The sequence below is a fragment of the Pavona decussata genome, unplaced genomic scaffold (genome assembly GCF_977016875.1).
Source record: "Pavona decussata unplaced genomic scaffold, jaPavDecu1.1 SCAFFOLD_21, whole genome shotgun sequence".
NCBI lineage: Eukaryota > Metazoa > Cnidaria > Anthozoa > Scleractinia > Agariciidae > Pavona > Pavona decussata.
The window spans coordinates 1,121,281-1,146,376 of NW_028145444.1; the positions used below are offsets into that span (position 1 = coordinate 1,121,281).

The window sequence follows — 25,096 nt, forward strand, 5'->3', positions numbered from 1 at the left end:
GCCAAGTTTCCGCAGTTACCTAAGCCCATTCTCTCCAAAGATCGGCTGTAACCACTTATGACGTAATTATTTTCTAATTTCTACCTAACTTTTAATTTTCAAAAACTTTTATATCTCAGGGACAAGAAAAGACATCCCAAAACTAAACTAAGGGAGGATGAATACTAAACACAACATCCTCATTGCGAAAGGCCTTTTCCATAAGTTTATCTTATTTAATAGAAAGGCCTTTCGCAATGAGGATGTTGTGTTTAGTATTTTCGATGTCTTTTCTCGTCCGTGAGATGAGTTTATCTTATTTAATAGAAAGACCTTTCGCAATGAGGATGTTGTGTTTAGTATTCATCCTCTCTTCGTTTAGTTTTTCGATGTCTTTTTTCGTCCCTGAGATATTAAAGTTTAAAAAAAAACTCTTCTAATTTTTAAAAACTTTTATATCTCAGGGACGAGAAAAGACATCGAAAAACTAAACCAAGAAAGGATGAATACTAAACACAACATCCTCATTGCGAAAGGCCTTTCTATTAAATAAGATAAACCTATTTTTTTACTTCAAAGGCTCCTTCAAAAAATATATAGGACTTAATTAGTTTTGAATCATTTGAAAACTAATAAGTTACTTTACATTTTAACTCGGGGGTTTTCAATGATCATTTCGCATTTAAGAACACTGGCGACCCAGCGTGCCTAATTTGTTATCCACTCATACTCAACAAGAGTATCACGGAGCAAAGAAACAGAGAAAGCTTTTAACTATTAGAAAAATACGGCGACTGGAAATGAAAAATAAAAAATTGTTTTCTCGATATGAATTAGTTTTGTTTATTACGCACATTATCAATCACAGAACATGTATCAACTGATTATATTTGATAGGTAAATCAAAGCAGGAGATGTTAGCAAGTCCTACTGGTCTTCTGTCTCGGGAATGGCATTTTCGTGGCGACGACTAGGAATCCCAACGTCGTTGTTTTTCAATCCTTCATCTGATAAAAAAGGGAACAAAAAAAGGTTAAAGGACACAAAAAAGAAGAGTTGTTATAATAGGCAAATCATGTACCAAAGGATTTAGGGATTCAGTTGCGTTACAAGAAAAAGAGCTCAGAGAACTACGGCCGCCTTAGAGAAGGCTTTTTCGAGATCCTCGAAATCAAATTTTTGTGTCAAAATTTCTTTCAGTAATCTTCTGATTCTGTTTTTTTAGGGTACTGAAGTCTACGACAATTTAAGTTTATGACTTCACTCATTGAAGACTTATACCTGGCCGACTACTATGATTGTTAAACTGATATTCAGACTCTTCTGAACGATTTTGCTAAACTGACGAACAATTTGTACGATGCAGTCACAAAGTTCCAAACAAGAACTATTCACCTGCTTCTTTCAATCTTGTGGTTGTCATGACAACCACTTGGCGTCACATCAGCACATTCCTGCGACCTTTTAGTGGTTTCAATGACGTGTGAACGACCTTCGTAATTTCCAAGAGATTAGAGATACGACATTGGTTGTGCACGCGCTACAGGGTTAACTCGTGTTAAAGGCACGCTAAATCACTCTCTAGCTAAAGTTCGTGTGCGACCACCAAAAAAGTCGATTTCGAGATCTCGGTACACGTCGAGATAACTGATACCAAAAGCGGCAGATTTCAGATAGCGAAAGCCCGATCTAAAGCGTGTAAAGAAATAGGATTTATCTCGAACTCTATCTAAAGTTTGTTCGGCAAGCCAATCATTTGCGAGCTCAAAACTTACTGCTGTATATCTGGTTATTTTTGATCACGTCCTTGGCCCGTGTTTTTTTTTTTTTTTTTTTCAATTGATGATTCTCAGCCTCAGTGGAGGTAATCAGACAAATATGAAACACGTCTACTGACTTCGATTTAAAAACAAGAATTGATCGACTGGCTTAAATTTTAATCAGAGTGGTTGGCAGCTGGGAGCTTGTTGGAAGTTAATAACGCGAACAGGGTACATAGCCTACGTTGTCGGCTCAACAGCACCCGTTGGAAGGTCAGACATGACGCGACAATTCTATTTGTACTGGCAGCGCACAGAAATTGAAGGAAAGAGGGTCACCCTCCCAGCCGAGTCAACTTCCGCGAGCGTTTATATGAGAAAAAAGTTGACCCCTTTGACCGAGCCAACAGCGCTCGCGCATGCTCTGATTGCCCCGCCTTGACGGCGTTGACCCGGCTAGGCGAACCAAAGTGTTTATGCGGAGAAAAGTTGGCTCGGCTAGGAGGATGACCCTACCTTCGAAAAAGGGTGACCCGGCTAGGCGGGTCACCCTTCCAGCCGAGTCAACTTTTTGTTTCTCATGTAAACGGCTCGCCAAGGTTTTTAAGGAAATGTAGGAAAAGTTGGCTCGCCCAGGGTAGCTCGGGTAGGCGAGTGACCCCTCTACCGGGACAACTTTTCTCCATATAAACGGGGCCTAAATTGGTTTATGCCATGGCTTTAATAAATGTGTTAGGAACAAATGAAGTTCGGATTGGTCCAACGTTTATTGGGTCTTAAGTTTGGTCAGTTAGGTCTATTTCGTTTTAGTATAAATCTACCAGCATTGTATCACGAATGCATGCTGTTCTCTTATTGGCTACGCTACTCACTATCTATTCTGTTGTAGATAGTGAGTAGAGTGAGTAGCCTAACGGTGTGCAGTTGTCAACAAAATTGCGGGAGCTTCTTCGCGTTTTCGAATTCTCTGTGAAGAGGAGTTTCGGATTGTTACTAGCCGAGGCAATAAATTCCAGAAAAGACCAAAATTGCAAGGAAATATGGAAATTAAGATTTTTAATGGCAAGAAAAGGACTCGAACAAGAGTCAAATGATTTTTTTCTTCATTTGACATTTTAAAAGTCGGCAATTTTATAACTTTGAAAACTTTTTAAAAAATTGGTTTCCAAAAGGCACCCTTACGTCAGTATATCTTTGATTGTCATTTTCCAATAAAAGAAAGTGAGCTCCTTGTTTCAGTTTCGAGCGAATGACGGCCGTTCAATATAAAATCTTGAATGAAATGCAAAGGCTCGCACACAGAAGCCAATGCAATGCGACCTATTTATATCATTATTCAATAAAATCATGAACCTGTCTTGTTGCTAAGTTTTGAACGACTAGTAGATTTATACTAAAACAATTAGATTATCCGCTCTCGATTTCTTTGTCTGATCATCGCTCTCATCAGCTATCACGAAATCTCGAGCTCATAATCTAATTATTAAGTAGAAAAAATTTTTCCGGGTTCAACATTTCGGGGGGATGTTGTTGTTTTGTTGCGTTATATATGTCGATATCAGGGATGTTGATGTTGTATTTTGTAGTTAGTTTCCGTAATCTTAACATCGGACAAAAGCCTGTTTGATCACGAGGGGTCGTCCGTGGTCGGTTATTAACTGAAATCAAATTAAGCTACCTACCAACCACCACCTCCAGATCCAGCTCCTTAAAAGTGCATCCCATTTCGTTAGCTGCCTGACAGAAGTACTTCCCGTGGTCACGTGGACGTATTTTGACCAACGACAGCAAGCATGTTTTAACCTTGCGAGACTTTTTGTCGCAATTGGGCACTTTCAATACTGAAGAGTTGACAAACCAGTTGATCCGATATGGCTGCAGGTAGGTTTTATAATACCACGCTGGGTATCTCTGTTCTGGTTCCCTTGCAGTACAATTCAGAGTAATACTTGAGCCTTGTCTAACCACTACAAGGTTTTCAAAACGCTTTGGACCTTTAGAATGGGACTGGTGATCAAGCTGGGTGGCGTACAGTTCCACTGTTGGCGAAACTAAGCCCAATTGCAAAGAAACTGTTAAGAGGGGTATATTTATTCGTAATGTATGTTTTGAACTGAATTTTCCTAAATAATATAACTGCTTCTCGTCAATAACTTCATATTCTCTTTGTAGACTTCACACTATACCAACGGTGAAGTCTTTCATAGCTGTAGCATGCACACGACACTCCGAACTACTTTTTCCTCACACATGATAAACTTCATTGTTTCATCAGTAAGTGTACATGAAATTTATAAATACATTAAATGTATAAATACAGAGAAATGCAACTTTTCAGTTAACTAAATACACTGGACTGCGGGTAGCAAAAAGCTAATCGAAGCGGGCAGAGTAAGATAAGAAGAAGATATAAAGAAGGGAGTAGAACCGCTTATTTAGTTATGTAAAGAAACAGTACTGGTTTGTTGGGAGAAATTAGAACTGTGTTCTTTTAACTTGCTACATCAATTACTGCGACAAAATATTGTATTTCAAACGAAAAGAGACAGGGAATAAAACTTCAAGTTTTACAGGCCTACACTTGATTTCAATAATAAATTTTTGTGTTCATATATATTGGACTACCTAAGGATATAGTGCCAAATGTTTTTATGTTACATTTTAAGGGTTGCCAGTGAGACTCGCTGTACCCTGACGTTTGAAGTTTGCTCTATGTCGTGCTTAAGTCGTTGGTGCTCCATTGCAAAACGGATAAAAACTGAACGCGGTAGTATGATTCTCGCATTCAGTTACCATTTGTCCGACTGACATGGTTGGAATAATGAACATCGCAAGGTTTATCAACAGCCTTTGAAAGGCTGATCATCCGACGACATATCCTGTTCAAGCAATCCTGACACGATGCAAACCGGTGCCACTTTAAAGTTAGGTTGGATTTTAACATTTTAACACTGGCTTGGGGCGTGAAAATAAATACCAATTTTACTAGACGAGATTTATGATTCGACCTCAGTTTTAACGAAGAAGCTACATTAAATGTTGTAACAAAAAAGGGAGAGGGGGTGTACATATAAAAAAAAGAAACTACTTTACCTCCATCAGATGTTTTTCCACATATCTGGCACTAGCTGGCAATTGCAGAGGAGAAAATCACAGCAAGCATAACAGTTGCAAAGTAAGTCTTCGAAGAGGAGTTCATTTTCCTTCAAAAAAAAAAATCCAAATTTGCAGCACTTTCCTTGACCTTCAAAAAGATGAGAGATACTGAGAGAGGTTAGCGGACAAAGGGGTTATAACAAGATATGCTGTCGAGTCATTAATTAAAAAAAATTACGTGATTATGCAATGATGTTTCTTTTTTCATAAAATATGAGTAATCTGATAACGTCAAAAATAACATTAAAACTGAAATTACGGAATTCTTCAATGTAAAATGGTGTAGGTATATTCTCTGACTGCAGTTTTCAAATCAATATATATTCAGAGATTGGGTGTTCTTTATTGTGTTCATTTTTCCTCTATTCTTTAGAAGAGAGTTGCATACTAAACAGGTGCACACCTTTAGTCAACTTAAATATCATCTATTTTATCGGCATAAATAAAAAAAACTTTAGTTATTGCACAGATTCAGAAGATGTTCAAAGCCCTCTTTATTCGTATTGAAACATCAAATGAGGAGATTAAAAGGTTTCTAAACGAAGCAACTTTTTTGATGAGCATGGTCTTTTTGTAGTTCAACAGGCTCGTTTGCGGTTAAAAACTATTTCTGGCACGACGAAATGTACGACGGGCGTGCAGCGCTGTCGTGTTCGATGACTTTTATTCCCACGGAAAATTATTTTACCGCGGACACAAAACGTGTAATTTCTTCAATGCAATCTTTCACAAAAAAAGGTTTCTGGAAGAAAGCGAGAGATATTTCCATCCAGAGAACGGAAAACTCTCCTGATCTTTGCAAATTTTTCTCCAACAAACTTTATCTGACGCCAGCATGTCTCCCAACCTGTTGCTGCCTAGCAACGTTCCCTTTGTCTGACGTTATTCATTCCTCGTTTGCGCACTGTTGCCAGGCAACAGCACGGACATCTTCAAAGATACATATATATATAAAAAGACTTTCGTTTTCCATTTGTTTAAGTATATATAAAAATATATTTTCCGCTCGAATTCGCGCGGCTTAGCTCCCGAGCGCTGGCCTTCGGCCCGACAAATTTATTAACCTCGCTACGCGAGGAAAAAGTTTCCAGGCAGGATCAAAAAAAAAATTAAACGTGACAGGAAGGGAAAACTTTAAAAAAATAAGTTGGGCATCATCTTGAATCTGTTTCTTATTTTTGATGTCATAAAACCTCAATTTTGAGCAAACAAAAAAATTTAGGAGAATGACTTACGAGAACACACGGAAAAAAATTCTGTGAACCTCCGGTATGGTCCCTTTCCTAAAAGATTGACAAAGAAACATACACACAACTTAGGTCAAGATCGAGATTTTTGTTCAAGTCAACAGAAATCTTGCCCAAAATGGAAAAAGAAAATATGATGGAGGAACGTCTGACAGCGTTTCTTGTTCATCCGCGTATTCTTTTCTGGCTGTCCGAAGTAATTTGACCGTTAAAATCGAAGCGCCAGAGGTGCCAGATGATTCAAAACCCTCACCAACTTTTACAATCGCTTCCCGATAACTCGAGCGAGCGAGCAAGTGAAATTCAGTCCACATCACGACAACTCGTTCATTGCGCATGAGCGCATTCACGAGTTAAGAATGAATGCATTGAGGTGGGATAGATAGCGTTGTATTCTGGGAGAAAGCTACAACGGATCGAAGCTGTAACTTTTGTCGGGTCATTTTTTTTTATGTTTAAGGTGAATGGCCGGCCCCCCAGTAGCATGAGTGCAATGGCCACCAGATAGACAGACTCATTCCATCACACAACAATGGGTTCACCTTAAACGGGAGGTGCACCAGCACGTCAAACATCACCGGGGGATTCAACCCCGCTCCCTACAAACACTGTACAGGACAAATAAAAACAGGACAAGACAGGACAAAAGAACAAGTTAAAAAACGCGGGAGGCACAAGACAAACACACTCACTCAAGCAACGACAGTGCAATCAACTAAGGCGACCGTCCAAAAGACACACACACTCAAGCAACACAGGACAGTACCATCAACAAAGGCGACCGTCCAAAAAAACACCCACAAGCGACAATGCAACCAACTATAGATTGACGACCAAACGGTAATCAACAATAGAAGCAATGACACCACGACGACTGGACTGAAAACGCCGGAAGAACAAAGGTAGGTAAAAAAGGACGCGAGCCTTAACACTCCCAATAGCATCAATTGCCGAAGGGCGAACATCACGGAACCGAAAATCATTACGAGCACACCAGATAAGGAACTTGCAGACGTTAAGAAGATAAACAAAGAAACGTGGAACACAACGAAGCTCATCATCAGAAAAGCCAAACAAGACATGACAAAGAAGCAAACTAGGAAAGAGGGGAGAAGCAGAAAACAACAACGGCTGAACCCAGAAGCTCAGAAGATTCCACGAGATGAGCACAAAAACACGCAGTAAGGAGGTCATAAGCAAAAGAGGCAAGACGCTGAGCCGTATATAAAACACCATGAGCTAACTTCCAATTGAAATCAATGACAGAGCGATCAAGGGGAAAGAAAAACAACTGCCTCCAGGTAGCAGGCCAATAAAGCAAACCAAAAACAGGAAAAAAAAACTTGGCTTCACAGTGCAGAGGACGGGCACCATCAGACACCAAATAAAGATAGGTCGACTTGGTGGCGATAGAATCAACAGGGCAAAAATCAATACCCAACCTAATGCCGAGAGACGAGGACGTCCTGGAGCCATCACATGCAAGCAAAGCCGTAAACAGAGAACGGTAAACGGGCGGCATGGAACTCACATCAAAAGAGAACGGGTAAGAAAACACCATATACTGGGGCACAGCCAGTAAACTGGAACACCTATATCTATAAATTAGAAACGACACAAAAGAAGAAGGGGACACTGAAAACCGACGGACCCACTGAACATGTAACACTCTACACTTACACAAGAAATCAACCACAGAAAAAAAAACCTTGGGAGAAGAGCTGAACGACTACGTTTTGAGCGACAAGATCCCGCTTACCGCTCCAGAAAAATTTGAAGACCAAAGAGTTAATCTCATTGATAACCCAGGTGAGCACATGGATTAAAGAGGTCACATATATACCAAACGCGAGCAAGGGCCAAGTTATTAATGACCAAATTCTTCCCACGAAAAGTAAGCGAGCGTTGACGCCAGGAGTTAAGGACGTTCTCAACAGCGGTGATACGTGGGCGCCCATTAGCTTCCTCCAAGTCCCCAGGACCAATAAAAACACCGAGGACCTTAATCTTAACGGACGTCCGAAGGATGTCAACCGGGGAATCAACACGCCCATTCCACGACCCAAGCCAGAGACCTTCACACTTAGAGAGGTTCAGTTTCGCACCGGAACCATTCTCAAAAACACGGTAGACTTCAAAAACTTCAGAAATAGCCTGATCACTGGTAACCACAAGAGAGGTATCATCGGCGTACTGCAAGATACACGGCAGGACAGACGCAAAACCTGACAGAGACAGACCACGGATAGATGGGTTAGCATGGATGTTACATGCCAGCACCTCAGCGACAAGGACGTAAAGAAGGGGGGATAGCGGACAGCCCTACCGCACCCCACGAGACAAGGAGAAAAACTCGGAGAGGTAACCATTAACGTTAACTGAACTCTGAACGTTAGAGTAAAACAACGACACCCAGCCAATGAAAGATGGACAAAAATCCATGACCTCAAGAGTGCTACGCAGAAAACTCCAGTCAACCCTGTCGAAGGCCTTCCCCTGATCTAAGTAGAGGATCGCCACCGGAGAGCCAGAGAGGGAACAGAAATCGACAACATATCTCAAAAAAGCAACATTCTCTCCAATAAAGCGACCGGGCACACTGCATGTTTGGTCCTTGTCAACCACCAAATGAATAACACGGACACGGGCCGCAATAACACGAGAAGCAATCTACAAAATAATGGGACGCCAGTTACGAGGGTCAAGGCGGTCACCCTTCTTAAAGGTCAAAGAGATGACCCCACGACGCTGAGAGCAGGAGAGATTACCATGAGACAGAGCCGAATTTAAAACACAGACAAGATCAGCACCAAGAACAGACCAGAAACGCAGGTAAAATTCCATAGGGAGCCCATCACACCCGGGGACCTTGCCACGAGCCATACCTTTGAGTGCGGTGAGGCATTCACTCTCAGAGAGAAGACCCTCACAGTTGGAACTCTGATCAGGAGGCAAGAAAGAGGAAACATTCGACCGCAGCTAACCACGAGCAACAGGATCACACGAGGTGGCCGAAAAGAGATCAAAATAAAAGTCACGGAAAACGCAACAAAGCCCGTCCTAATCGGAAACCAGGGAGCCATCACTGATCCTCAAAACAGATATGCGCCGATCAACAGCCCGCTTCTTCTCAAGACGAAGAAAATACGAGGACGAAGTCTCACCCTCTTCTACCCACCGCACACGAGAGCGAACCTAAGCCCCACGAGCTTCAGATAGGTCAAGCTCCTTAAACCGGGAGAGCACAGAGCGATAAGGGCCAATCCCAGAGACAAAGCCAGAATCAATCTTGGACTTCAGATGATTCGCCAGACGGGACAGAAGATCGTGTTCCTGCTTTTTGGCAGCACTACGACTACAACAATAATTGATATTCAGACCTTTTATTCGTGATTTCCCTTCATCCCACCACTTTACAAGAGAGGGAAAAAGAGACATCCGCTGCCGCCACCAAGCCCAAAAATTCGCAATCAGCGAAAAATTAATTTCAAGAGACCAGGACCCGAGGGAACGGCGTCCGGGACAGACAAAGACAAAAACACACCACAGTGATCATAAAAAGGACACGCCAGAATGTCACATGAGACCACATGAGGGACCCAAGCGTAGGGAACCCCAAAAAGGTCGATGCGGGAGGCACACGAATGATCCCATCTGGCCCAGGTAAGACCAGAGGGATGGAGATAGCGCCAAATGTCCTCAACACAACAGAGATTAAACAAACGACGAAGGGCAACAGAACTCTCACGCGAGGTATCCTCGGGAGAAGAGCCCACGCGGTCATCCGGTCGATCAAACACAGTATTGAAATCACCAGCCAGCAGAGTAGGAATACTGGAGTCAATCTTACAACAGCGATCATCCAGAAAGGAGTCCCGCAAGGGATTCTGATTGGGGGCATAGATGGAACAAGCACTGAAACAAGGCCCTCCAAAAGCAAACTCAGCCATAGCAAAACGGCCGTCCAAGTCACGCCATGATTAAAAAACAGACAAACTTAGCCAATGCAAAATAAGCGAGACGCAGGACCGAACAGAACCAAATGAACGGCCCCCGAGCTACGGAACCATGACTCACATTCATCCTCAGAAGAACAGTGGGTGTTTTGCAAAAATACCACATCCACAGTGACAGGAAGCGACCAAAGCCACTGTAACAGCCCAGCCCGCTCATCAACGCAACACAAACCAATAGCGTTAAGGGAAACAATAGAAAGAGCTATCGGAAAAGGGAGAGGAAAAAAAGGTACAAAGGAACATTACGAACGAGGGGTGGATGACACCAGAGCAACCACCAACAGAAGGATGCTACACCGGTGAACGACTGCGGACACGTCCAGAAGGAGAAGCCGAACGAATCCTACCGACAAGAACAGCCGCAGAAACCTTATATCCTTTACGAGCACGGGGCGGGAGAGGTTTCACAAAGTCTTCACCATCCACAGCAGGGGAGTCAACAGGAGGACAGGCCGGAGAGGACAGTGGAGGAGAGGGACCCGAAGCAACGATGTCAGGAACAAAGATCTCAGCAACAATGCCGGACAACACTTCCTCAAGCGGGAACTCTCCCGAGTCTACATTAGCCAAACTATCACCTTCGTTTAACATAGTAACAACCGGATCATCAGGAGACACGACCTCTGCGTCAGGCTGATTGCCTTGATGACCAACAGACTGACATCCGGTAACACTCCACCGACATCACTTGCATCACAATTGGTCCCCTTATCAGCAGTAACAACAACCAGATCATCAGAAGACACAACTTCAGAGTCAGGCAGCTCATCAAGATGATTGTCTCGATGATCAACAGACTGACTTACGGCAACACTTCCACCGACATCACTTACATCACCACAGGCACCCTTATCAACAGGTAGCTGCTAATAGTCTTATGAAGGAAATAACAGTGATTTCAATTTTAGGCTTTCTTTTCGGAACTGCTTAAATTGCGTAAATAGCTGCAAGTGTCTTTCTTCCGATTTACTTCACCAGCAGTTCCAATCACTGTTTAATATATTCATATTCGTTTGAGAGAATGTTCAAGACTATAGCGGCGGGGTCTTGAAGTCATGTTTGAAAATATAATTTATATCCCATACCTAAAGATTCAAATCAGAAGACGTTGAAGGGGAAGTATCACACGAATTTGTTGTCATTTCAAAACCCAAAAATGTTTGTCTGTCAACAGAAACATAATATAAATGTCTAGTTTTGTAATAAATGAGCACCCTAGTGCGATTAAACTGTCAGTTAGTGCCTCTGGCTAGAGACATTTTTGTTTACAAAATGTATTAGAACAGACCACGAGTTGTCCCTTTCAAGAATTGAGTTGATCTCTTTCTTCTCGTCGTTCTAAAATTGTTTTGTAGCTACGTGAAGCTCTTATTTAACCATTTTTAACCAAACAGGTAAAAAAAAACCCAGAGACTTCACCTTTAAGCGACAAATTATCCAGGGAATGTAATTTATGTAAAAATTACACAACTGACATGGGAAGTTAATTTATCCACTGAATAGACAATATTAGAAATGTGAGCTCTAGCTCTTTCTGAATGAATTTATTTAACAGCAAAGACTTACTGCGTGCTTGAAAATAAAATTCTACTTTCAGTACATAAACAACTTGGGCCCCAACGAAAATAACTACTTCGGAAACCAAAATTCAATGCACCGCGCATTGAGAAATTTTAGATTCGAAATTCTTGTCTCGCATAATAATCATGTTTACTTTTCTCCACAACCGATAGAAAAAAACGGGTAAGCTCAAATTCATAAACATTTATGCAAGATATTCTTAAAAGCTATGGTGTGATGTTAAAGTAGTTTTATTTTAAAATTCAAACTGCGTCAGCCAAACAGATGATCGGCTGCCAAATGATTTAGGATATAATTAGTTATTTTACGTTTCCTCAGGTCCTTGTGTATTGAGAACACGAACAACAATTCCTTATCCCGATAATCTACAGGGACAGTTACAACGGCTTAAGCGCTCGGTTAGTGAAGAAACACACAAAGGTCTATCAATCTGGTAAGTTATATTGGGAAAACGGGTAAAACGATATTAAAATACGGCGACTGTCAGGGCATGATATTTGAAAGACAAAAACTAGTTTAGAATTGCTGTACCTTTGGACTTTTCTTATCATATTCCTGATAGTTTTTTAACTATTTCAGCTCGAAAAACATGGAATTAAACAGAATTTATAACAGTCTGTTTCTGTATAAAAGTACATTTATTTCTTAAAATTTAAAATGTTGAGACTCGATTGATGAAGGGCAGGAAGTCTTAAGAAAAATCGAGCAAATGGTTTGTGACTCTTGGTGGCTCTAATCCACCTGTTTGCAGCGATGATGCAATGATGCTGTGCTATTAATACGCTTTGATGGTGTACATGCGTTATTAATAAGTCAAATTATGTGCATTTAAAAGTACGTTTTAATGGTATGTTTTTAACACGCGTTTTTTTCAATCATAAAACACAAGTTTGTATTCGATCAAAAGGCTTAGCCTTCCTGTAAGCTGTTTAAAATCTAATTTTTGTGTGGTTGTTATGATGGGGTTGTTCTTTTGATGGTTAGAAGAATCGCTGAACGATTTTACACTATTTTTAGTCAGCAAATTAAATTCAAATTATCACATGGCGTCAGGAGATGCGCACCCTGCTCAATTCTATGTAGATTTCCTGTACAAGTAGTAGTATTAAGTTGAATAGATTAAATCGCCGGGTGAGCTAAATTTGGCTGCAGCTTCAGGAGCAACCAAGTTTACGTCACGGGAACATTGGAAAAGCCCTAATAAGATGTTATTGAAGTAACTCGTTGCTAAAGCAAATGAAACGAAAGAAACGTACGCACCTCAAATTTTCGTAAATTTACTGTGCTCGCTTTACTCTATGGAAAATACTTCCACCTTTAACTTCATGGCTGTGATGAAACTTGACTACACTTTTGTACCTTTCCAAGCTTTAAAAAATTGTAATTTCGCCGATTTGCCAGTTTTATTCTTTACCTTTTGGTATTACGTGACGTTCAATAAATTGTCCTAAGATTTTCATTCTCGTAAGCAGCATACTAGCGAGGTAACCTGCGTACATTATAACTCACTAATAAACGCTCGTGATGACGTATGGAAGGTGCATGAAGGAGTTATAATGAGTTCGATTCGAGTACTTATAGGCGGCACCGTTTCTTTCAACTGATTTTATGTCATTTCTCCAGTGACCTGCTCTCAATAACATTACTGACAACAACTAGAAGAATTACACTGTTTGTTCACAAAAATAGGTACAAGAGAAGGAAGAATATAGACAGTGTGCAGTAGTTAAAAAACTGTTGTAAAAACAAGGCGAACGACAAATTTTACTTTTTCACTTGAAGAAATAGCAAAGCTATGCTTAATTTGTGACACTTGCGATGTCTGTTTCTGCTAATGATCCGATATCTAACAATCATGAGTAGAGTAGTTTTCCACCTCGTCTCGGGTGCTGTGCAGTTCTGGAAACTACGAAGACAAAAATGTGCAGTGTATAGGCAAGAAGGACAATGTAAAAATAATTAGTTATTCAAAGAGGTGGCCTGTGTATCGAAGCGGTAAATTGCGCAGTTATTCGGTACAGATTATAACAATCATATAGCAGCAGTATAGTTGTGGTCGGAAATATTTGCTGTCACTGATTTCGAAATCCGCAGACTTTTGTAATGAATCTCTTGGTGTTAAAACAAAAATAAAACACTGATACTCATAAAATGCATGATTGAAACATTCGAATAGTTAATGCGAGTAACCTGCAGAGATCCCCCGATAAATGATTCCATATTGATATGCAAGTAATTTGTGTCATATGTGACAGATAGGGGGTCCGTGGGGCCAGCCATTCTCCCGGGCTCGTCCGGCCGAAGCGCCTGAATATTTTGTTTAGAGAAGAGAAGCTAGTCAAACTTTCCACAAGAGGGGGCCCCTACTTACCTAAAGGTCTGGAGTTAGAGCTGCTCTCTCAAAAAAAGTATAAACGAATTAAATTCATAGAATAACAGTAACATTGTGTTTTTTTTATGTAAAGCCCTTTTCCTCAGGATGTATATGCCTGTGGGTTATTTACCAAAGGTTTCTTTTACACGGGCAAGGGTGGTAACGCCCTTCCCTTATATATTTTATTGAGGGCTTGTTGTGAACCCTGAATAAAGCGCAGTATACTCTCTCATTCCTTTGCTGGAATAAGTAGCAGTAAATAGATCGAAAGTGCAGCGATGTGGCTCTGGACTGTATGTTGTACAGTTTTCTTTGTTTGTTTTTTTTTAATTTTGTGTGCATGGCTACAACCAAATCTATTGTTGTGCAGCGTACGTGATACAAGATCAACTATAGCTGAAATTGAATCACTGCTTAACTACAGAATACCGCGAAATCTCGCACTAAGGCCTATTTTATGGCTATGCAAGTAGTCAGTCAGAGAATCGAACCTAGTATACTAATCCACGATTACTTCTAGTTTGTCCAGTTATGTCTAGAAATGCACCTTACCCTGAATTTGGGTACTTCACATAAGACAGACCTTTTATTGTCATCTACATATGACTTCATGTTTGGCAGAATCGTGCGTTTGTGTTTTGGTAAGAATTAAGGTTACGGGACACCTTGTGACATCTATCATACGGTTCATGCATCTCATTAGCGTGTATTTCTGGGCATATCACAGTTTGTCCACAGTGAATCATTCACAGAAAGCTATGGGGACTTGAGTAAATGTATTTCTTTTTATTTTTAAGTCCTGTTTACTGATAACGTTCTCCTTGACACGTAGGGATTAGAGTATAGCCACTTGCTCAAGTAAAAGTTGAAAAATATTACTGAGGTTCTTGAAAAACAGTTGAATGACCTCAGAAGGATATTGAAGGGAATTAACTTCCCGGAAGAGGGAAAGTGGCGGCACAGCACAATAGATTGTTTACTTCACGAACTACATTATTTTGCATAAGTACCATCTGCTTCGCCGACCATCTGAACTACGGTAATCGAGGAGGCAAGTCGCGCTTTTTGTTTTCTCGCCATGATTCTCTGTAAGAAGTAATACTGTTTACAACAAGAAGAAAACAAAACTCTTCCCAGATGCGAGGTCGATCAGTTATAAAATGATAAGGTTTTTGAAAATGATATGCATGATCGTTTTTACAAGGAGTTAAATAATTATTCACATTTTAGTTCACGTAGCTCAGTTATGACTTCCGTACTCAGCTATCCATGCTTTGTTTTCGTGATCATGTACCCCTTGACTCATTACTGCGGCTTCATATCAATTTCGTGGTGCCTTCATTGAAGCGGGTTTGGGTGACAACGGTTTTAGATGATCAGTAACACGTCCAAGTAACGACCACATAATGTCAAAGTATAACGGAAGTTCTGTTGTTAGTTCACGTAGTTTATGTCTTCCGTGTTGAGCTATTCTTGTTTTTAAATCGAGTAAAACCGTGCTTTGTTTTCTTGGTCGCGTCCCTTGAGTCATTACTGTGGATCCATTGGATATCAATTTCGTGATGCATTCATTGAAGCGGGTTTGGATGACAACGTTTTTAGTTTGTGAGCAACACGTCCACGGAATCAAAATATAAGGGAAGTTCTGTTGTTTCTCTGAAGAGTAATAATTATTCATTTGGAGCCGATATTTGGCAACATTTGTTATAGCAGGTTTTTTAAGTGCTTTTCCTTGAATATCCTAGTTTTCAAGGAAAAAAGGCGGCGAAAGCCTTTTTGTTTATGTTGCGGGAAACATATTTTTCTTTCTAATTTTATTAAAAAATCCAGCAATAAGAAAGAAGCAAAAGTGATTGACATGTTTCTGGCCTATAATGATTTAGCCAACTGAACTGAATATTAAACACTTGTTAAGGAACTACATTCGTCGTAACTGACAAGCTCTCTGAATCGACATAACATGGGCGATAGCGGTCTTTCGATTTGAGGCAAATCTACGATTGTACCTCTATATAATAAATATGACAAAACGAAATTGTTAAACACACTGAAACAAAGAAGGAAGTACAAATAAGAAATCTGAGAAGTTGTGTTACCTAATAGACATCACGCAAGGAGGAATCATTCTAAAATGTATCACGCGCAAAGGTATTAGGCAAAAAAGCATTTTCCTAAACGCCATAACGGCGTAAAAAGTAGATTACCCAGAAAGGCACGCATTAGGCATCATGCGTAGGATGTCACGCGAAAAGGTATCGCACAAAATGGTAGGACTTTGCGTTTCTTGATAGAATTGTTTAATTATATTTTGAAAGCCGAGCGTGAATATGGGGCAAGTTGAATTCAATTTTTCCACGTAAAAGAGATTTATGAAAGATACACGAAATGTGTCTTCCAGTTCCATACTTTTTCAGCAAGTTTGGTGACAATCAGTCTCGTAAGCACGGCGATAGGTGGTGTGTATCAAGGCTGACTACCTCTCTGAGGTTAACTAAAGGTGGATTTCCAATGTGGCGCACATTTTACGTACAGATGGTTTTCCTTGCGTGAAAGAAAGGGACGATGACACACGGATCTACGAGCTGCTAACGTAATTGGTGGACTGGTGATTTTTTTTCTTGCTCACGGACGTGAATATATTTAATGGCTTAACAACCTACGCGAACGAAATTAGAGACTGTGTGGGCAACTTGTCTAAACGTTCAAAGTTTAACAGCTCTCGACTGTGACGTTAACTCAAACCGTTTATACATCGATTGCTTTTTATTTTATTTGCGTAATTTACTGACGTAAAGCCAGTTAATTAAAAAATTCACATCCATCATAGGCGCAACGTATAAATTACGCTCCAGGAGAAATCCACCTCACAGATAAAAACAGTTCAACGTTTTACGCTCACACACCGGCCTTTCAATGCGTGCATCCAGAGGGCATTCATTTTCCTACGAACAGGTAAAAAATAATTTAAATTCGAAGTTTTGTTTTTATTTGTCGTTTCCACGACTTTCGAAAACCGAATACTAATATACATTTTAGTTTATATAAACAAACATGCATTTTGTTTGTGGTTGTTGGTTTTTTTTTTTTTTTTTCGTTTTCGTGTCATTTAGAGGCGGGAAATTTAACAGTCTTGAAAAGTGAGGCTAACAATGAACGACGTAAGCGTCGAGTAAAAGATCTTGTTGTGACTCAGCGGAAAACACAGTCTGAAGTCAGTTTGTTGCTAAAAGAAGTGTATCCTTGGGTTTACGCGGAAAATAGTCTGTCAAACGATTAACTGGAACTCTGCCCTAAGGAAGTTGTGGCGCGGACTGGTATGTTTGAACTGTAGGTGATGTTTGTAAAAAGAAAAAAAAACTACGGTTATATTTGCTGGTTAGTCTTCGTCTTTATAGATTTCTTGCCATGCATCCAACTTCGCAGTTTGGTAGGTGGGCAGGGTAATGATTTGGCGAGAAAGAATGCTGATCACACAAAGAGAATTTGCGTACGGCCCCGACAAAATCAGTAGATACGAAATTATTCAGTTACTTGCCTGAGACGCTCGAGAAAGCCTCGATACCAATACGTCAGACTCCTTCCTTCGCATGATAGGTACAGTATCGTGCTTGCTGCTTGCCATAACGAAAGTAACCCGAAAACTTTCAACCGAAGTAAACGCGACCAGCATTCCACGACAAGCTCGGAACGTTAACCAAAACACTACCAAGCCCTCTCTTCCCAAGCTTCCCTTGGGGTACTTTTGTCATTTGGAATGCGAACGATTGATCAATTCTTCGCGCAAAAACAAAAATTGATAATTCGGATTGGAATTTTCTATTTTGAACTTTCTTCTAAATCCACGTAATCGTGGATGGTACAAGGCTGTGGCAACGGGTTTCCTGTGAATAAAAGAATAACACAAACTGTTTTATTTTCTATTCAATGCTCAAGGAAAATAAGAAGTCAACATTTTATTTTTGTTTTTAACATAAGGAAAAGCGATAAAGCGTTAATTTATAAAATTAATTAGCGTTTATTACAACACCCTCCATGAAACCTGCCTGCAAACCATCGGTGGTAGTGGTCTGAAATAAAACTAGTCCAAGGTGAGTTTACATGTGATTATTATTCAGACATTTGAAGAACAGAAAAAAACGACCAAACGAATTTCATTTGGAGTATAACTACCATGATATCCTACAGGCGTATTAAAGAAAAGTAACAAGGCAATATATAAATTTAACTGGTAAAACCACCGAATAGGTTACTAAATCAATATTTTTATCTTACAATCCAGACAGTATCAAACACATTTCTTGGCGTTTCATGATGTCCGTCCTCTGTTGGATGCAGTATACCAAGCATTTCTTGTTGCTAGTCACCTGTTGTTTTTTGGAGCTTCCTTCCATCACAAGCCAGATATGTTATGAAGACAGGCCTAGAGGAAGTAAGTGTGACTATACTAAAAGATGATATCATTTCCTTTTTAATTAAGTTGTATTGACTACAAAAACCTTTCTGGTGCTAAGGTGTTATGATGTTTGCCAAAGTTCACTTTCAAGCGGTGTTTTGTAGTTTCTTACACTATCGTCAGTACTCTAACAATTTCAGAGCAATTCTCCAGGAAAGTGAAGCAAAGTTAGAAATGAAAATTTTTAACCCCCCTTCGTTTTTTGTGTGGAGGTAGGTTACCTGCAGAGATGAACAAAAACAGCCATATTTGGATCGGCAGGTGTGACGTTGCCATGGTAACCGCACTTGATCACGTCGGCCTGAGGTCTATGTTTTGACCAAAAAATTCACTCTCAAATAGTAAAATAAACGAGTCTGGTTCTCGAGTGCATGTGAACCAATTCAAATGGAATTCATACACATGGTAGAGGCACTCTCCTAGTTTATAAAATTTGTCGTTAAAGTATTTTGGGTTTTATAATCAAGAAGACAATGTTCGTATTACTATGTTGCCTGTCAGCCATTTTGACAAGCAGGAAAAACAAGCACAACCATATTCGTAATTTCTCCGGAAGTACTCTTTCCCAAAAAACCAAAATAGCAGCAGAGCTTACATAGATATTGAAGTTTATAAATATCATAAAATCTATTTGGGGAAAATTATATTCTGGCCATGGGTGTTGAAGACATCCGAGGCAAGTTGCAAAATATTGCAAAATTGGAATTGTTGAGGGCTCCAGTATTTGGCTCAAACAGGCTTTAGATAGAGAACATCAGCTTCAGAGGTTTTTTCATTCATCTTGTCTGTTATCTACATTTGATTGATTAGGTTTTGGCCAACGAATTTGATGAAATATAAACTAAAACAAAGCCTACCTTGCAACTTTTGGGAATTTCTTTAGGATGCTTTTGTCGTATAGGATGAGTCTCTCCTCAGTTCGCTCGCTCCATTTTCTTGACAAATCTTGCACAGACTCTAGCCTAAAGGAGAAATCTAACTGGCTAGCCTCGCCGAACATCTACTTTTAGACCAAAGATGATGATGCATTAACCCGAATAAAGAACAGTCGAACAGGTCAAACACAGTCGTGTGTCGAGTATCCAGGAAGTTAAATAGATGCATCAAGATCACAGCTAAGCAAATGCATGTGTGCGACGATTCTGAATAAAGTCTTTGGCTAAATCGAGCCGTACATTCCGTGGTGCATGGTTGAGAAGCGAAGAAATCGTTGTTTACGACCTGTTTAGGGACTGGTCATAAAGTACCGGGGGGGGTGGGCTGGAAAAATTCATTTTTACGAAGGCTAGTTTTGTGTGACCCACCCTCATATTTTTGCAGAATAATGCATGGCCCACCCATATTTTTCAGGTAAAAAATGAAATGACCCACCCCTAGTAAATAAAGGTAAGACTATACATAAAACTAGACAAATTAGAGGACAAGTATGATAGAGGAAGGAGCACACATGCACAAAGTCTTGTTTTTGAAGTTTATCATTGCATGAGATCTATTTTTGTTGAAATACCTGAAATGATTTTGAGAAGATAATGTGCATCTAATATGTATCATTAATAACCACATGGAATCATAGTTGTTCATTTTAATGGATGCGAGTGAACTTGCCCTTTTCTTGATAGAATGTGTAGTTCCAGAAAATATCCTTACCCCACCCATGGAGGGAATTCAAGATTCTGGAGGGGATGGTGGTAAGAGAAAGAACAAAATTACAGAGATTGTATGAAAGAAACTTGGAAGTTCCTGGCGGTAGGGCGTCCTTTTATAAATTCCCTCTGTGATGGGGGATGGATATTTTCTGAAACTACACAATTATAATTTGTGCTTTTACTGTTAATACATTTCACAGTTTTACTGGCAAAAGGCACCATTTGATGCAAAACATGTGCAAAAATATTATGTGCCCCACCCCTTTAATGATGCATGGTTTTTGCTAGCCCACCCCTTTTTACATGCATGAAAACAGTGACCCACCCCCCCTTTTTTTCCAGCCCACCCCCCCCTGTACTTTATGACCAGTCCCTTACGACCAAACGTATGTAGACCGGAAATGCGAGGAGCAAAACTGCTGACCGGATGTCAGGCTTTAGAATGCTATATACGCGCTTTTTGTTTGTTTGTTTTTGTAGGTTCAGATAAAGCGACATTGTCGCAATGGCATTGTCTCCTCTTTAGATATTTTTGGTACAATATATCATTGATAGAGGGATAAAAGGACGACTTTTGATCCGCTTTTATGACTATTTTACAGTGGTGAATAAAGACGATAAAACAAGAGCGCTTCACTGATCGTTTTACGCAACCACATAAGCCGCCCATGTTTCCTGGGTTTGTTTGTTTGTTTTTTTTTTTTTAATTTATTGCTTATTGGATGTTAAGGATGGTCTGCATGTAAGATATGTCGCTGATCTGGGTCAATAGCGTACACATTAGAAGTTACGAAGTTAGAATTTTTGACCCACCTCTCCTCCAGAATAAATAAGTCTTCTCCAGGCCGATATTTTTTAACATTTAGTACCTTATACCAGCCCAAATTTTGGCATTTTTTCTGTTTGTTTATTTATTTGTTTGTTGTTGGTGGGGGAAGGGGTGACGGGAAGTATATTTGGCCGTCGATCAAAAACACTGTAAGGGAAATTTGCATATCGTCGTGCGAAGGAAAATATCCTGGTCGGGACAATGGAAAGTTGTTCTTTTTCAAATCCCAAAAGGGACGTTTGTGAGTGCAGTGGAAACAATATAAAACTCGGTGAATGTCAAAAAGATACTTCCAAGCCTACGGACTTGGTATAAACCGTGATGAAACCAGCGACGAAATGGATCTTATTCTTTGCCGTGCAGGTAAATAAATGTAATATTTCACTTGCGAATTTTTCATTCTCTTGTCACGAATAGCTAATCATAACTGAATTTGTAATTGCATTTTCACAGTCTAAAAAGCAATCCTTTTTTTGGAGTGCAGCTATTATGATCATGCGTTCAATTTTCACCCAAGCTTCAGTTCAGCTTCATTTCCTGTGTTTTTGTTTTCATTCGGTTTTTCTGTTTTCGTTTTTTTTTTTTTTTTTTTGTCTTTGTTTTTTGTTTTGGCTTTCTCCACCATTGCCATCGTAAAACAACCCCATTACAAGAGGATATCATTACACTTACAATTACACCCGGTGTTACATCCCGTTACATTGTGTTACATCCGGTCAGCAGTCGTGCTTCTTGGACTTCCGGCCTACGCGTTCAGTTTATATTTATTCATCATTCTTGGCTTGTTGACTATCACAATATCTGACTCGATTTTAGCCAAAGACGTTACTTTGGATTGTTCAAAGGCATGCATTTGCTTTGTACATTGATCTCGACACATTTACTTTACTTCCTGGTTGGATAATATTGATAAATTTAGGTGCTCGACGGCAGAAATCGCAAGTATTACGACCATGTTTTGGACCTTGTCAACTATTCTTTGTCAAGTGTATGTGGGCTACTTGTATCACCATCTCTGGTCTGAAACACGGCAAACTGGATATTCGATGGGAGTAACTGTTAGATTAGAGTCTGCGCTAGATTTGGTCACAAAACGGAGCGTGCAAAGGAGAGACACTGGAGAGAACCACGCGACGAAAGCATCCTGAAGAAATTCCCAAAACCTTCAAGGTAGGTTTTGTGTCAATTTATATTTCATCAAATTTGTTGGCCAAAACCTTATTTACTAAATGTAGGTAGCAGACAAGATGATAAAAGATACTTTTGAAGATGATTTTCTCTCTCTAAAGCCTGTTTGAGCCAAATACTACAGCCCTTAAAATTACCAATTTTGCAATTTTTTGCAATTTGTCCCAGGTGTCTTCAGCACCCATGGCTAGAATACAGTTTTCCCCAAATTGATTTTATGATATTTAGAAACATCGATTTCTGTGTAATCTCTGCTGCTAATTTGGTTTATGTGGAAAGAGTACTATCGGAGAAATTACGAATATGGTTGTGCTTCTTTTTCATGCTTGTCTAAATGGCTGACAGGGAACATAGTAAGACTAGCATTTTCTTCTTGTTTATAAAACCCAAAATATTTTAACGGCAAATTTTATAAACTGGGAGAGTGGCTCTACCATGTGTATGAATTTCATTTGAATTAGTTCACATGCACCCGAGAACCAGACTCGTTTACTTTTACTTGTTGAGAATGGAATTTTTGCTCAAAACATGGTCCTAAGGCCGACGTCATCTAGTGCGGTTACCATAGCAACGATATATCTGCCGATCCAAATATGGTTGTTTTTGTTTATCCCCCAAGGTAACCTACCTCCACACAAGAATTGAACGGGGGTTAAAATTTTTCATTTTCAGCTTTGCTTCACTTTCCTGGAGAATTGCTCTTAAATAGTTAGAATCTAGGAGCCATATCATAAGTATAGAATAGGTAATTTATGATCACCTAGTTTTGTGTAGTCCAGAGAAGGACTGTTTGTGGTGACATTGGCTGACGCTTCAACAACCTGGGTAGAAGTCATAATCGGAGTCCTTTGACTCTGATGGTAACGTAAGCCCCGTTCACACCAACAATTGAAATCATGCTTAAACAATATATGTAAAAGCGTTCTCTGGTAAAACAATTGTAAAAATTATAAGCTTTCGACAGTCAGTCTACTGTCTTCAACAGATAAAAATGCGTGATGAAATAAACCGCAAAGAAAAATTTAAATATGGAGAGTAATATGCATAAGTAGAAAAAATTCATATAAGAAAATAATGAAAAAGCATACTAAAGGTGCTAAAGCTAATGTTTTTTCAAAAGAATGAAATGTTGCCTCGACAGTTTTGGCCTTGTGCCATAATTCCGTGTTTTCCTGGTGCGATTGTTTCCTTTATCGATGATTGTGGCATTGCCATTGTGTGATTTACAGGTTCAGGCATGTTTTGAAACGTTCGAGCTTTTAGCACATTGTTTTGTATAATTTTCAGATATGCTCCTAGATATGATTTTTTTTTTCTGGTGTCAAATGAATGTAATTCCATGAACATGATTTTATAAAAGACATTGCATTGGTCGTCTTCAGAAGGTCGAAACTTAGGGAAAGGAAATTCTTGTTGAAGTGTTCATATAGGTTTGTTGCATTGTGATTTGAATGCCGTGACTTCTAAGGATTCAAGTGATTGGCTCATTTCGGTCGTTGCGTTGGGTCAGCGGCCTATTTGAAAAACATGCCAACTAATTCCTTAGGTGTTGGTGTTGGATGGTTGTGACGATTTCTTCATTATGTCAGCACTGATTTTTATTTTTTTTATTATTATTTTTATTTATTTTATTATTATTTTTTTTTCTTTTTTTTTGGGGGGGGGGGCATTAGATCGTAATACGGTACTAACACATGTAATTTCGCGGGCTTTTCGAGATTCTGGAACCAGGTTTAACAAAATATAATGAAAATTGGAAAACAGAAAGCTCAACCATTGAATTTGACATAGGATTTAAGTAAAATTTAACTTATGCCTTCATTTGTGCTAAATCTGTAGACAAACAAGAATCCGAAGGCAGCTTTTATGAAGGAAACAATTTTAAAATGGATGTTTAACTAAACATCTTTCAAACGTGCTTAAGCCTTGGTAACTCTTAAGCCTGGTTTACACGTAGGACGCAAGCATAAGCATAAGCACAAGGATGTTTACATGTGCGATAAGCATAAGCATAACGTGACATATGCAAGCGCAGAAGCATAAAAATTTAGCGCAAGCGCGCGGCCGGGCTGCCTTTTGGCGCGAGATTTGATTCCAACATGGCGGAAAATGGCAACGCGTGAGTAACTAGAATGTACGCTGACAAAATGTCACTGTTTTTCAGTTTCCTTTCCTTGCGCTTGTGTTTATGCTTGCATCGTTGCGGTTTACACGTACGACGCAAGCATAAGCACAAGCCCACGTGAATGGAAATCGTTCCATTCTCTTGCGCTTGTGCTTATGCTTGCGTCGTTGCGTCGTACTTGTAAACCGGAACAACGCAAGCGAAAGCACAAGGCGCTTATTCTTGCATCGCACCGGTTTACACGTAGGTTTCTTGTGCTTATGCTTATGCTTATGCTTGCGTCGTACGACATGTAAACCAGGCTTTAGCGTGTCGCCTGATGAATGGGGCATTAATCTGCTCAGGCTAGCCATAGTTAGTAGGCTAACGAAACGCTATCTCACTGGTCTTTATAAATAATAATAATAATAATAATAATAATAATAATAATAATAATAATAATAGTAATAATAATAATAATAGTAATAATAATAGTAATAATAATAATAGTCTTAATTCAATCAAAGCCAGGATAAAAAGAGATATCCTAAATTACAGTGAAAAAGTAAAAAGTTAATACACGATAAAATACAACAATATTTCAGGATAGAAAAATACTATACTAAATTATATTTAAAAATAAGTCTATTTACAAAAGTTTTTTTGAATCTCTCCGTTTTTATCTTAGGAAGGTGACACCTTCTCCTACGCAAATTATATACTGGTTCTTTTTCATTGGAGATGATCGCACCTAGCATATGAT

The 25,096-nt window shown here is 39.6% G+C and overlaps 1 protein-coding gene, 1 long non-coding RNA gene and 1 pseudogene across 2 annotated transcripts in view; 1 reads left to right on the forward strand and 2 right to left on the reverse strand.

The window, feature by feature from the left end:
* Positions 1-787: 787 nt before the first annotated feature.
* On the reverse strand, positions 788-5,064 carry LOC146486107 (uncharacterized). The gene is made up of 3 exons (XR_014859898.1): positions 4,833-5,064; positions 3,422-3,790; positions 788-986 (listed from the first exon to the last, which is right to left on the reverse strand). It is a non-coding gene; the product is annotated as an uncharacterized LOC146486107 (long non-coding RNA).
* Positions 5,065-6,961: 1,897 nt separating this feature from the next.
* On the reverse strand, positions 6,962-9,025 carry LOC146486108 (uncharacterized; annotated as a pseudogene).
* A 2,978-nt stretch (positions 9,026-12,003) lies between these two features.
* The window catches only part of LOC146486109 (fibroblast growth factor receptor 1-like), a 63,989-nt gene continuing 50,896 nt past the window's right edge, over positions 12,004-25,096 (forward strand). Inside the window, exons 1-2 of the mRNA XM_085098201.1 lie at positions 12,004-12,172; positions 18,393-18,542. Of these exons, the coding sequence (XP_084954327.1) occupies positions 18,422-18,542 (121 nt within the window). The 5' untranslated portion in view covers positions 12,004-12,172; positions 18,393-18,421. The remainder of the gene's footprint in view (positions 12,173-18,392; positions 18,543-25,096) is intronic.